The sequence below is a fragment of the Halichoerus grypus genome, chromosome 3 (assembly GCF_964656455.1).
Source record: "Halichoerus grypus chromosome 3, mHalGry1.hap1.1, whole genome shotgun sequence".
Lineage (NCBI taxonomy): Eukaryota > Metazoa > Chordata > Mammalia > Carnivora > Phocidae > Halichoerus > Halichoerus grypus.
This window is the reverse complement of record NC_135714.1, coordinates 56307298-56319859: the sequence shown is the minus strand read 5'-3', so window position 1 is coordinate 56319859 and position 12562 is coordinate 56307298. Positions and strand designations below refer to the sequence as shown.

The following is a 12562-nucleotide window of genomic DNA, read 5'->3' as shown; positions in this document are numbered from 1 at the left end:
GGCCCAACACAGGGCTACTTCTCCTGCGAGGCCTTCTCCCGCTCCCCCTGCCTAATTTAGGCACATCCTTTATGCTCTTATACCACCTTGGGTATAATTCCATAATAGCAATTATCGACATTCTCTTAGATTTCTCTAATTTGTGCCATTTTCTCCACTAAACTGTCAGGTGTTTTTTGTTTTTTTTTTTTTCATGAAATTTTCATCTCTGCAGGCCCATTGTCCAGGACTATGAGTGAGAAGAAGTACTCCATAAATATTTCTTGGATTGGATCAAAATGAATTAAACCGAAATGAACTAAACTGATTTACACTGTACCACACTGAAGGCTCAGGGATGTGGCCGCATCTCTTTCCTCACCCTATTGTGGCGGCTAACAGGGTGCCTGCCCAAGTACCATGAAGGATGATGACAAGCTTACAAGCTTATGCTTCATAGGAATAGATCATGTCTCAATGAGATCATGCATTCGCGTGGCTTTCTGGCCAAAAAGGAGGGTCAAAAAGCAGTTACATTAGCTTATTTCCTCTCAGGGGAACCATGGAGAAAGGAATAAAAGTCACTGTTTACCAAACAAAAGGCTGAGAAACATTTTTCCATTTAAGAATATGACAAATTAGTGAAAGTGACAAAAATAAATAAAAACCTACCACATACTCAAAAAGTTGCACAATTGCCTAAAAACCAAACTGCAATTGTGAACGTGTTGGCATTTGGCACAGAGTTCAGGATTTCAAGGAAGCAAGCCACTCTTTTATGAACACTGAACAGGAATGTCACAAGCAGCTTTTGATTAACTATGATTGTCACAGTATATAGGAATGGACTAACATATGGTGTTTTTAAAATAAACTACTAACCATATCCAGTGGTTTCAATTAAAGAATGGTTCATTGCTTACAAAAATTCCCCTAGACCCAGCTGTCTTCCAAAAAAGTCCCATTGCCTCACTCTGAATTTCCACTGTCATCAGGCAGATTACTAAGAGGGCCAGTCTTGGATTCGGTGTGGACACTCAGGGTAGCCTCTATATAAAGTAAGTACCTTTCTTCAGCTTTGTCTTGTGGCTGAACAAATCCTGGGGGTAATCTCCTATAAGGAGTCTAAAATGAACTGCAGAGTTATATTAAGTGACCTGCTAGAACAGAGAATATTTAAAATATTTTTTTTTAGAATATTTAAAATGATTTTATTTATACTACGGTGTTTTGGTGTAAACACACACACACGCCCTACAACAAAAACGAATATGAAGAAAAAGACAACTATAGCTAAAAGACAAGGCCCAAGCTCCTTCTAAAGAGGATCATCTTGTTGAGAGGACTCTAAAACTAATACAAAAAAAGTAATGTAAAGATAAAAATGAAAGGCAGCTAGAGAATCACGGTAATCATTACATAATCATGGTGAAAAACAAACCCTAAGGAACTAAAGATAAGTCAGGTAGAGGCTACTCGAAACTGGTTTGAGGAGAGAATGTAGAGACCTGGTCCAGGTAGGTGATGGGGCTCTACTTTGAGGGATGGTGACACGTTACCCTTTGCCACCAGCCCAGGGATTTTTCTGTTCTTCTTCGGTCTCACTGCCTTTCTTGATAGTCAGAGTTCCTCCACCTCCTCTTTCTGATAATTTGTCATCTCCTCAGTCTCTTCTTACCTTCAGTGTCATTCACGTGTGCTCTCCCCCAATCCGCGCAACTGCCCAAAATAGAGAACTCAACGATGTTTTTAAAACTCAATTGTTATTTAAAAAGAAATACATTCTCCAGGTGGGTTCTTCTTATACATTGCCTTTGATTGATTTCTTTTTCATCTAAACTAGTATGAGCCTTCTATTAAAATAAATGTTCCCAGTCCCACTCTTGAAGACAGTACATTCTCCCCACCCACCAAACAAGAAGAGCATCTCTGGCACGTGTGCCTGTAGACAAAAATATGCAGAAAAGCTCCTCAAATTTATCCCATATTTACCACCTCGGTGTTTTTACAAATGTCAGAAAGAATCATAAAGTAACAGAATAGAAGGAGCTTAAGGAGAATGTAGCATAGACAGGTTTCCAGCCAGTTTCATGGGGGAATAAAATCTGTAAACCTTCCAAGTTCAGTGTGAGCATGCCAGCAGTAGGAAAAGTTTCCTTGAGCCACACTCTGCACACATACTTTCAAAAAAACTCTGATTAGCATTGGATCTAAATGAAGTGTCCAGTGGAACACCAGCTATCTACCCTTAATTCTTTTTTTTTTTTTTTTTTTTAGATTTTATTAATTTGAGAGAGAGTGAGAGAGAGAAAGCACAAGCAGGGGGAAAGGGCAGAGGGAAAGGGAGAAGCAGACTCCCCACTGAGCAGGGAGCCTGGCCTGGGGCTTGATCCCAGGGTCCTGGTACCATGACCTGAGCTGAAGGCAGATGCTTAACCAACTGAGTCACCCAGGCGCCCTTAATTCTTCTTAAACTAGAGTATCTTTTGCTCAAAATCTATGTTTAAGAATTGGAGTAACAAGGGAGAATGTTCACTGTTTTTGGGTGTGGCCATCAATACATAATAATCCAAAAGCCTTTTTGAAATTTTTCGCTTGTTTGTTTCCTTGGTTTTTGTTTGGGGTTCTCGGCAGTTTCACAAGAAGTAACAAAGTAAGAGTTAGACCAAAAATTGATTTAAGATTTTATAGTTGCTCACGCATGTGTTCTGGGTATTGGGTGAATCTGCAGTGAATTTCTAGTTATAGGAATTGCTATTCCCATGCCTTGGCAACAGAAATCAGCCTATTTTCTACTGAAAACAACTTCAGTTTTAAGCAAACACAGCTAGCTATATATGGGCCACATGTTTATTGTAAATTTGCCTTCAGAAGTCACATTTTCCATTACACCTAAATTATCCCTTCCCAAAGCCTCATAAATGAAGCAGAAGCAATTAAATATAATTGCTTTCTTTTGTGGTCTTTGTGGTAAAATTTTGATAACTGACAAAAAATAATTTTAATACACAGTGCTGTAGCCCAATAACACTTCTACCAGTAGTGGCTTTAAGTAAGGGAGCAAGTGCATCCTGCTTTTTTTTTTTTTTAATGGAATTCTGCTTAACTGGCATGCAGCAACAGAATAAAAAGTTTTAGGGATGTTCTTGTTTCAAAATCACTAAACCATAATTCTGAGGAGGAGATACAAAGGTCATCTAAGTTCATCTCTGCAGCAACATGGATTAATCTGTTTATCCATAATACACATAAATAAACAACGCCTAAGATTCTCTATGTAAGACAGTCCACAAACAGCCTTGATGACACACTCAGTAATTAACAAATCTCACTATTCTAAAGTAGCCTCTTTTATATACTATCCTCACTCACCACAGTGGAATATGAATCCGAAATGAATAGTCATAAGCAGAGGCAGGCTTATTCCAACTCAACATGCTATATGGTTCTTTAGAGAAATGTCATCTTAAATTATATTTTGCATGCTTACATTAACCTGCGTATTTTCACACATTTTAATATTTTCCCATGAGAAAAAGTACATGCAGAGTAGCATTTTTATTTCTGTTTTGAAAACACAGACAATTATTTTATTTATGTGCTAATTAGTCACTGCAAAACAAAGTTGTAGAACTATATGACATGAGCAAGATCACTTTTCCTGGTCTTCTCTCTTGCCATTTCACCATCATTCAACTCCCGCTATTGTGCAACACTGGTGATTTCTATTTTAATCACACTTCAGTAAGATTTAGGTTGGAGGGGTACCATTTTTTAACTAAAGTAAGTCATTAATACTGAATAATCACATAACCTTTCCTCTTCAGTTTGTATTTCCTCAACAGGCTAGAATACTTTAAACTAATTGGTAATTTCTGGACATTTCATTTATGCCTCCAATGCAAAGGATACACTCTTTCAGAAAATGACTCGAAATAAGCATGAGCTATTGCTCCTGCCCTTGAGGCTCTACCGACGCTGTTGGGAGAGATGACACACTCCTGAACGAGACAGGTAAGTGAGGACGGGAAGCGTTACCAGTCTAAATACCAGAACGTGTAATGCAGGGCAGCTCACAGGAGCTCAGAAACTGGGAAAGTTGTAATAAGTTAGTACTAATGTAGTCTTTAAGGACTTGAAGAAACAGAGCAAACCTATAATTTTCATTAAATAACTTAAAATATTAAAATTAACAGAGGAAACCCCATTACATTGTCAGTTTACTCTTAATGTGTAAGAACCCCAAGTTCGGGACCTGCGTTAAGTAGTGAGCCGCATTAGAAGAGTTTTGCTTGTTTGCTTGCTTGCTTGTTTACTTGTTTGCTTGTTTAATTAAAGAGAGACTAGGTGGAAGTGAATTTAAGATGTCTGGCAGCCTTGTCTGAAAAAAGTCCCTTCTATTTCAAATAAGAATCTGAAGGCTGAAAATCCAAATAAGAGGATGTTGCCTTAGGAATTCAAAGGAAAGGGCAGACGTGAGAGGCTGTGAAGGAAAAACCAATAGGACTCAGTGAGTGGCTGGCTATGGAAGAAAAAGAATAGGAAAGAATCAAGGATAATTGAGATTTTTATTATATAGGCAACCAGGATAGTAGGGACTCCATGCTCACAACACCTTCATAAAAATGTGATTAAAAAAAAAATCAAGTAACACTCCCCTTGCATTGGAAAGTTATTAAAAGAACCCAACATTCCTGCTTCCAGATTGTAGTCATGGAAGAACTCCAGAGAACTTATTTGTAGAATATACCCACGGTCTCCAATGGTCCCTCATCCCAACTACTTCTGCATCAACAGTTCAAACTCATAAAGTCTGGAATCAAATCCCTGGTATCAAGGACACATATAGTCCCTTAAGAACGATTTCCTTCAATATGAGAAATTTCCTAAACAGAATACCCTTTCAAGAAGATCCCTACTAGGGAATATAGTAAGTGATACCGTAATAGTGTTGCATGGTGACAGACGGTAGCGACGCTTGTGATGAGCACAGCACGGCATACACAGGTGTTGAATCACTATGTCGTACACCTGAAACTAACGTAACATGATATGTAAACCATACTCGAATTAAAAAAAAAAAAAGATCCCTACCAATACTCCACGCAATTCCAATAATCACACACATACACACATACTCACAAATATACTCACACCCTCAAGCTTCCTGTCTTATAAACTTGAAGCCAAATCACAGGATGTGTCCTGCCTTCAGCTGAAGTGGTAATGCCTATGGCAGACAGTCATTTACACCCCCACTCACTTCATTAAAGTATACTTCACATCTTAAATTCCACACCTGCTGGGGCTTCCCCTGTTTTCCACCCCAAGTCACAACCTCCTTTTAGCCTAGAGTACCCCAGCACCTGGAGCACAGTAGAACCTTCTGAGGGCTCCTGAACTCATGAGTCACTATAAATAGAAGCAACATCAACTCTCCCATGACACATGTAAACACACTATTCATAACATCTCATGGCATGATAAAATGGAATAACTATTGTAACAGAACAGTCAGAGGCAACAGAAATGACACCCTTCCATAGTGTAAGAACTGCCATTTGGAGGGCACGTCAAGGTGACTTCAAGAGGACTGAATTTCAGAAATTCAAGGCTCCCTGAGAGATGTATATGGTTAACTGCCTAAAGAAGACAAAAGCACCGTGACACAGTCCTCCTGTGTTCACCAACATCACAAAGGAATAAACAGCAATTATTTGTACCACACAAAACACAACATTGCTGAGCCAACCCAGTGCCACCAAAAACACAAGTATGCCAAACATATTTCCTTTCTGTACAACACTGCCTTCAAGTTGCTGACCTGTCCCAGCCAACAGCCCTTCGCCAGATTAATTTCACTGAGAAACACAAGGAGCCAGAAAGAGATTCTTCTCATGAAGGAGCAAACAGCCCACTTGCTTGCAGGGGTCCAGAACTGGGGATTCCAACTGTTGACCAAAATCAAGAACACAGTCAGCAGGCAGAGTCACAACAGGAACCACTTCTGTCCCCTTGAGAGTCTTGTTTCATTGGTCTTTTCACCTACCAGTCAGCATCCAGGTGACACCCACTAGCAAGTTTAAAAACTAAATTTAGATTAGTTCTCTCAAAGATGCCATTGAGAGCAAGGAGCCAAGCTGATAGCTAAAGCAAAGGGATAGCCAGCGGGAATTTGTAGTAGAAAAGTCCAGAAGAGCTTAAAGGATACTGATTAGCGTTCATAGGATATTAATCTCTACAAAGTTTTAGTCTGAAGCTTCTGGCGTTACCTGTGTGCAATGGAGAGGGAAAAAAATGAGCTTGTTCAGAGTAACTCAAAATAATAATTGCTAACCATCATTGTTAACCAGATGCACTGCTCATTTAATACTCAGAACACTATGAATTAAGTTCTATGATTATCTCCTTTTCACACATGAGGAAACTGGAACACAGGTTAAGTATCTTTGCCAAGGTTGCACTGCTGATAGGAGCTGGGATTCAAACTCAGTCTGGCTCGAATATGTGTTCCTAACCACTGCCTTCCAGGTAAAAATTACATTACAAGTGCCCCTTCTGAAAAGGCAAACTCTAAGTTTTCGTTTTTTTTTTTTAATATAAAGAGACTTTGTTTCAGACGTAGAGAAAAGTACTTCCTCCTACTTATATAAGATAAAAAAAAAAAAATAGAGAAGAGGGTGAAAGAGACACTATAGTTCTTTTGTGTTGTGTTTTGTTTCTTAACAGGGACAGCATCTACCTCATTCCACACACATTCCAAAGATCCTCTCCTCCCCTACCATACTCATTCATTTGGGGGATATGCACATGGCATATCAAGAATAAACAAATCTTACTTTATGACCTCAGACTTAAGGGTCTTGCCTGAAAACATTTAAAAATCATGAAAAAATAGAAATGCACTAAGAAGAATGAGGTCAGGTAGAGGGAGGGCAGAGGGGTGTGCACTGGGAAAACGGGAAGTCAGATGACAAAACCCCAAATAATCTTGGCTCCTATGAAAAGGTACTCTGTTCATTTACCCGGAAGCACCAAACAAAAGCAGCTCCCCATTTCTCTGTTTCAGTTTCCTGAATATAACTGGATCACCAACTGGCATCCATTGTTCCCAGCTCACAGAACAATGTTCGCTAACATAAATCCATCAGTTCTGGTACATATCCAAAGAGCTAAAAAAAGAATACCACAAGATTGAATGAGTGTCTATATGCACATACCTCGCAATATGACTCTACAACAGGCAAGTCATACGTGTGAGAAGCACTTAGCACCTCCAAGCACTGATGCATGCTCCGCTTGTCAAGAAATATAATACACATCAGACCAATAGGCTGAACGGGATATTCTGTGTGTCACTCTGTTTCCTAACATTTTACACACCTTCAGCGTCTCGGCACTCACAAAGCAGCCTATGATTCCCCCACAAATATCCCAGGACACTAACAAAATGACAAGTTCAGAGGTCAAAACCATCTGTGGTGGGAAGCTGTGGTGTGTTTCTAGGGCCTCTCTCCTCAAAGACCACCTTCCCACCCACTTTCTGGGCAACCCTCAGAGGATGGCAGCTGCGAACTTAAAAAAAAAAAAAAGCGCATGGTGGAGGAGGCAAAAAGGATTATTTTTAAGAAAGAGCACAATCTAACTTTTCTCTCCACCACCCACTCCACACCACCTCCTCATTCCCTTGTCTCTCCTCCTGCTTGCTCTTCCATTTCACTCTTCTTCCCCAGCCTCTCGCCGCATTGCTCAGTGAACCACACCTTCTTGCACGTGTTTCCTTCTCTGTGGCCCCAGCTGGGCCGGCAGTTTGGGCACCACACCGGGAAGAGCAGCCGGGTAAGGACTCGGGGCTGCCGCCAAGCTCGGAGGAACAACGCTAGCTCCTCCTTAAGGCTCCAGATGTGTGGGAACCAAAACCTGCCTTCACTTTTTAGAAGCCCTGCCTTGACAGGAGAGCCATGAAGAAAGGAAGCAGCACCTCTGTTATGAGCCAAATGAACCTGTTAATTATGTCATCTTCCTGATGTGCCTAACTAATGGAAGATACTTGGCTTATTTCTTCTTCTAAATGCCCTTAATTATTCAATTCCGTGCCTCTTTAATACGGCTTCTGGAGCTGAGCTGCCTGAATTCTGCATGGAATAGTAAGCATTTTTAAGTGTACATGATGAATCCATGTGCCCTGTGGATGAATTTCTTCCATCAGCTGTGGGCGACAAGCAACTCAACACACTCGGGAGTCATCTACCCAAACCAAAATACCACTTTAATAATAGTTAAAATAATGAGGCACTTTCCAAAGTGGAATAATTAAAAGTTAGGACCAGATTTTATGTGGCGAGGGAAGAAGGCAGAGCAGGGAAATATAGAGATGATGTGCAAGGATTAAAAACAAGAAAATCAGCTAGATCTTTATCAATTAATGTGAAATACTCAGACCAATAAAAGCAACATTTGTGTCTTCCTCTGTAGTAATCCATTCACTCAATTACTCTTCAATAAGCATTTATTAGGCACATCCTATGTGCCAGGCACTGTGCTAAGTGCCAGAAATAACAGTGAACAAGACAAATCTGATCCTATCACTCACTGAGCTAACAATCTAGCATCAGCATAAGACAAAACTGCAGGCTCACAGAATCACAAGTTGAAGCAAATAGTATGAAGGAAAGAAAGAGCTGAGAAAGAATGACACTGGAGAACCTATGCTAGAGTAATAGGAAAAGGCCTGTCTCCACAACATATGAAAGCTAGAATATGGGACACCTGGGTGGCTCAGTCGGTTAAGGGTCTGCCTTCCGCTCAGGTCATGATCCCAGGGTCCTGGGATCCAGTCCCTCACTGGGCTCCTCGCTCAGTGGGGAGTCTGCTTCTCCTTCTGCCTGCCGCTCTCCCTGTTTGTGCTCACTCGCTCACTCTCTCTCTCCCCCTCTGACAAATAAATAAATAAAATCTTAAAAAAAAAAAAAAAAAGCCACAACATAAAGGGAAAGAAAAGCTAACCAGGACAAGAACGGGGTGACCATTCCAGGAAGACAGGACTACATGTGCAAAGGCCCTGAAGCAGAAAGGGTTTGGGCACCAAGGAACTGAAAAATCAGTGTGGCTGAAGTTAAGTGAGCAAGACGAGAATGACACATAGCAGAACTGGTGAAACACTGTGGGCCATGATGCCCAATCAAGATTTTATTCTAGGGACAACAGGAAATTTTCAGCGGAAGAAGGGCATAACTCAATTTACACTTTATGATGATCACTGTTGCCTCTGGGTGGAAAAAGACTTGAAGAGTGGAGCTTGTTGCAACTGTCTAAGCAAGAGATTCCCTGGACCAGAATGTGGCAGCAAAACTGAAAAGGAGGAGACAGATTCAGACATATTTTAGAAGTAGAACCAATAAAAGTCATTGAAGGATTGTATATGAGGGTGAAATAAGGAAAGAATCAGAGATGACTCTCATCAAGTTACTCTATTTATATACAGGGTTTTTCCAGAAGTTACAAGCATCACCTGATATAATGTCAGGCTCATGCAGGAATCTGATCTATGGGACATGGTATGCCTGTATGCGCATAAGGAACTCAAACACCTGGACCCAAGAATAACAGAAGCTCTGTGTAGCTGTTCTTGAGAGACAATAATGGTTTACTAGGCAGATATTTCAGTGAGTTTTCCCATAAGAATTTTATTGTCATGTTGGTGCCAGAGCCCTGTAGCTTCCCCAAAAACTTAGGGTTAAATGCCTTTCTATACCTGAGTGCAACAAGGCTGACTTTCACATACAAGCGCTCCAGATAAACCAGCGACCGATCCATTCAGTCTCCGTGATAAGCAGTAAAGAAAATATAAATTTCTAAGAGGACCTTCATATCAAATTGGATGACCCACTGGGGCGCCTGAGTGGCTCAGCTGGTTAAGCATCCCACTCTTAATTTTGGTTCAGGTCATGATCTCAGGGTCGTGAGATTCAGCCTGGGGGAACTGGGCTCCATGCTGGGTGTGGAGCCTGCTTGAGATTCTCTCTCTCACTCTCTCTTTGCCCCTCCCCTGCACGTGCTCTCTCTCTCTCTCTAAAAAATAAATAAATAAATAAATAATAAAATCAGCAATGCTCTTTAAAAAAAATCGGATAACCCAAGTCAAGTCTGTTGAGGCATATTACAAGCATAACTTATTGACTAGCAAGAAAATAACTATAAAATGCACATTTACAAATAATTTTCTTATGATCATTGAAGAATTGGGTCCTTAACAACAGTCTCTCCATATGACCCCTTCAGAAACTGAGTATACAACACAATACAGTACTCCCCAGGGAACAGACCTCAGAGGGTAAAAAGAATGGACTGCCTTGTTTATTTTACATGCTGCATGCAAGCTGGTCCCCAACTGCCACAGAAAGCAATAGGCCCCCCGTGGTTGGTGCACATTTAGTCTCAGCACCTTTCTGATCTGTTCATTCCCTTTTACCTCTTGAGTGTTACCGGCATTGTTTCTGTTGCCCTTCCTAAAAAGCTGGTACATAATTATCTCAAAATCCCATGGCCCATTCATCTAGATGAGCATCTCTCACCTTTTTAGTATTTATAGTAACGATGCACTCTTGTTCATACTCTGCAGAATGAGAGATGACTCAGAGACAGAGGGAGAGAGAGAGCGAGAGATCTACACACACACACATACACACACACACACACACACACACACACACACCCAGGGAGAGACCTCTGGTTCTGGCACAGGCTTCGCCAAAACAGACAGCAAATAGAGATAAACAGTAGTAATTTATTTGGAAAAGGGTGTAATCTTTTCTTCCTGCAGACTATTAACTGTTACCTTTTTTATCTGCATTTCAAGGACTTTGCTTGAAACAGACCCCATTATTTTAGTCAGTATATGAAGGATTCCTTTCAGAAAGGCTTTTCCCCAACATTCTAATGAAAAGTACAGAATTCTTTCCTCCTGCCCTTTGGTCCTTCCTGTCTTACATTTATTCTAATATCTTTAAGTTTTAATTTTGTGGTCTATCTCCAAGCTCTCCTCCAACCTTTGCTCTCCAATCCGGTGGTCCATCTGTACTGTTCCTCTGAGGATAGTACTTCCCTAGCTCCTAAGCCACCTGCTCAGTTTCAGTGGTGAGACTATTCGAGAGTCACAGATTCACATCACTACACTTCACACCCTCTTTAATTTAACTCTAAATTCACTTTTCAACACTTCTGAGCCATTAATTCTAATCGGCCTCTCATCACCTGCAGTGACTGAGCCGGATCTTTATCGGTGCCCCCCATAGTGCATTTTATCGCAGGTTCCATATTTCTGCAACTGGAGCGAAAAGATGAAGAATGTACAGAGCTCTGCCAACATGAAAAGCCGTCACTATATAGCTCCTGTTGGGGAATCTCCCAAAATTGGCATGTGTTTCTTTTGCTTCTCCCTTCTTCACATATTCGTTCTCACTTCAGCCACAAAGCTCCCCGGATAGCCAAATATTCTCCACATCAAGAGAAGCAAAAGCAACATATGCATACACCCAAATACACAGTCCACCCTATCAACTGAATCCTTGGGTGTTTGTTCCCTGAGCTCTCATTACCCTGTTCTCAATAACACTTCTATCCAACGTATGATATTTAATATGTTCAACATTTCAAGAACTGTATCACTCTACATTCTTCTCTGACTCACAGGATGCTTTTCCACTCTTCCTTTTCAAATCATCAACCTCGTCTAAAACCTGGTTAAATGCCATCTATCACCCTATCAACGTCATACGTATATATAGTTCTCATCTTGACCTACTGTCTTAAAAGAACCTATTTCGAAGCAATTCTTTGAGTCTTCCAATTACTATTGATTACTGTAGTTAAATACCATGCATAACACTCTGCCCTACTTCACCAGTCAAATCGTAGAATACACAAGCGTGCCTAAGCTTTGTCAGATCTTTTCAGAATCTTACCAGGTCTCCTGCTAGAACAACCTGCTAGGACAAGAAAGGAGTCCCACAGACATTATCCTTTAAGAGGAGACCATCCCAGTATGATTGTGCCCCTCCCCATTAGTCACAAGATCCTAAAAGGTGTCTTTCCCAAGGATGTGGGAGTGAGGCGGAGAAAAGCAGCAACACCCAGGGAGTACTCACTGAGAGGTTTCAGGATGCTGCTGCTAGATTCATCAGCATTTTCCACATCTGACTTATCAGAGTAGTTCTCAGAGATTCTTTCTTTCTCCTTCTTTTCTTTGTGCCCTGTCTTTCTCTTGTGGCGTCTCCTTCTCCTGTAGCTCTTCGGCACATGGACCCCAATGTAGATGGTATGGTGACCTAAGAAGGTACACAGATCATCAGTCATTTCAAAGCACAGTCTCTGCTGCATATAAATTTCACAAGCTCCTCAGGCCAGAAGAAAATGTCTATGGATTCACTACCATTTTGTATTTGACAAATAAACTGGAAAAATAAAATATCTTCCCAATCTTCAGTTCGCTAGAGTATAATTCAATCTGTTGGCTGGTGCTAGGATCCTGCGAGGTTGTACTCCAGTTCTATTCAGATAGACTCCTTTTAAAAGTTTAGGGAAA

The 12562-nt window shown here is 40.8% G+C and overlaps 1 protein-coding gene across 6 annotated transcripts in view; it reads right to left on the bottom strand.

Annotated features, from left to right (window-relative positions):
• The window catches only part of SLC4A4 (solute carrier family 4 member 4), a 346035-nt gene that overhangs the window by 267637 nt on the left and 65836 nt on the right, over nucleotides 1-12562 (bottom strand). For all 6 annotated transcript variants that reach the window (XM_078068751.1, XM_078068750.1, XM_078068748.1 and 3 more), the window contains one exon: nucleotides 12126-12305. In XM_078068751.1, the coding sequence (XP_077924877.1) occupies nucleotides 12126-12305 (180 nt within the window). The remainder of the gene's footprint in view (nucleotides 1-12125; nucleotides 12306-12562) is intronic.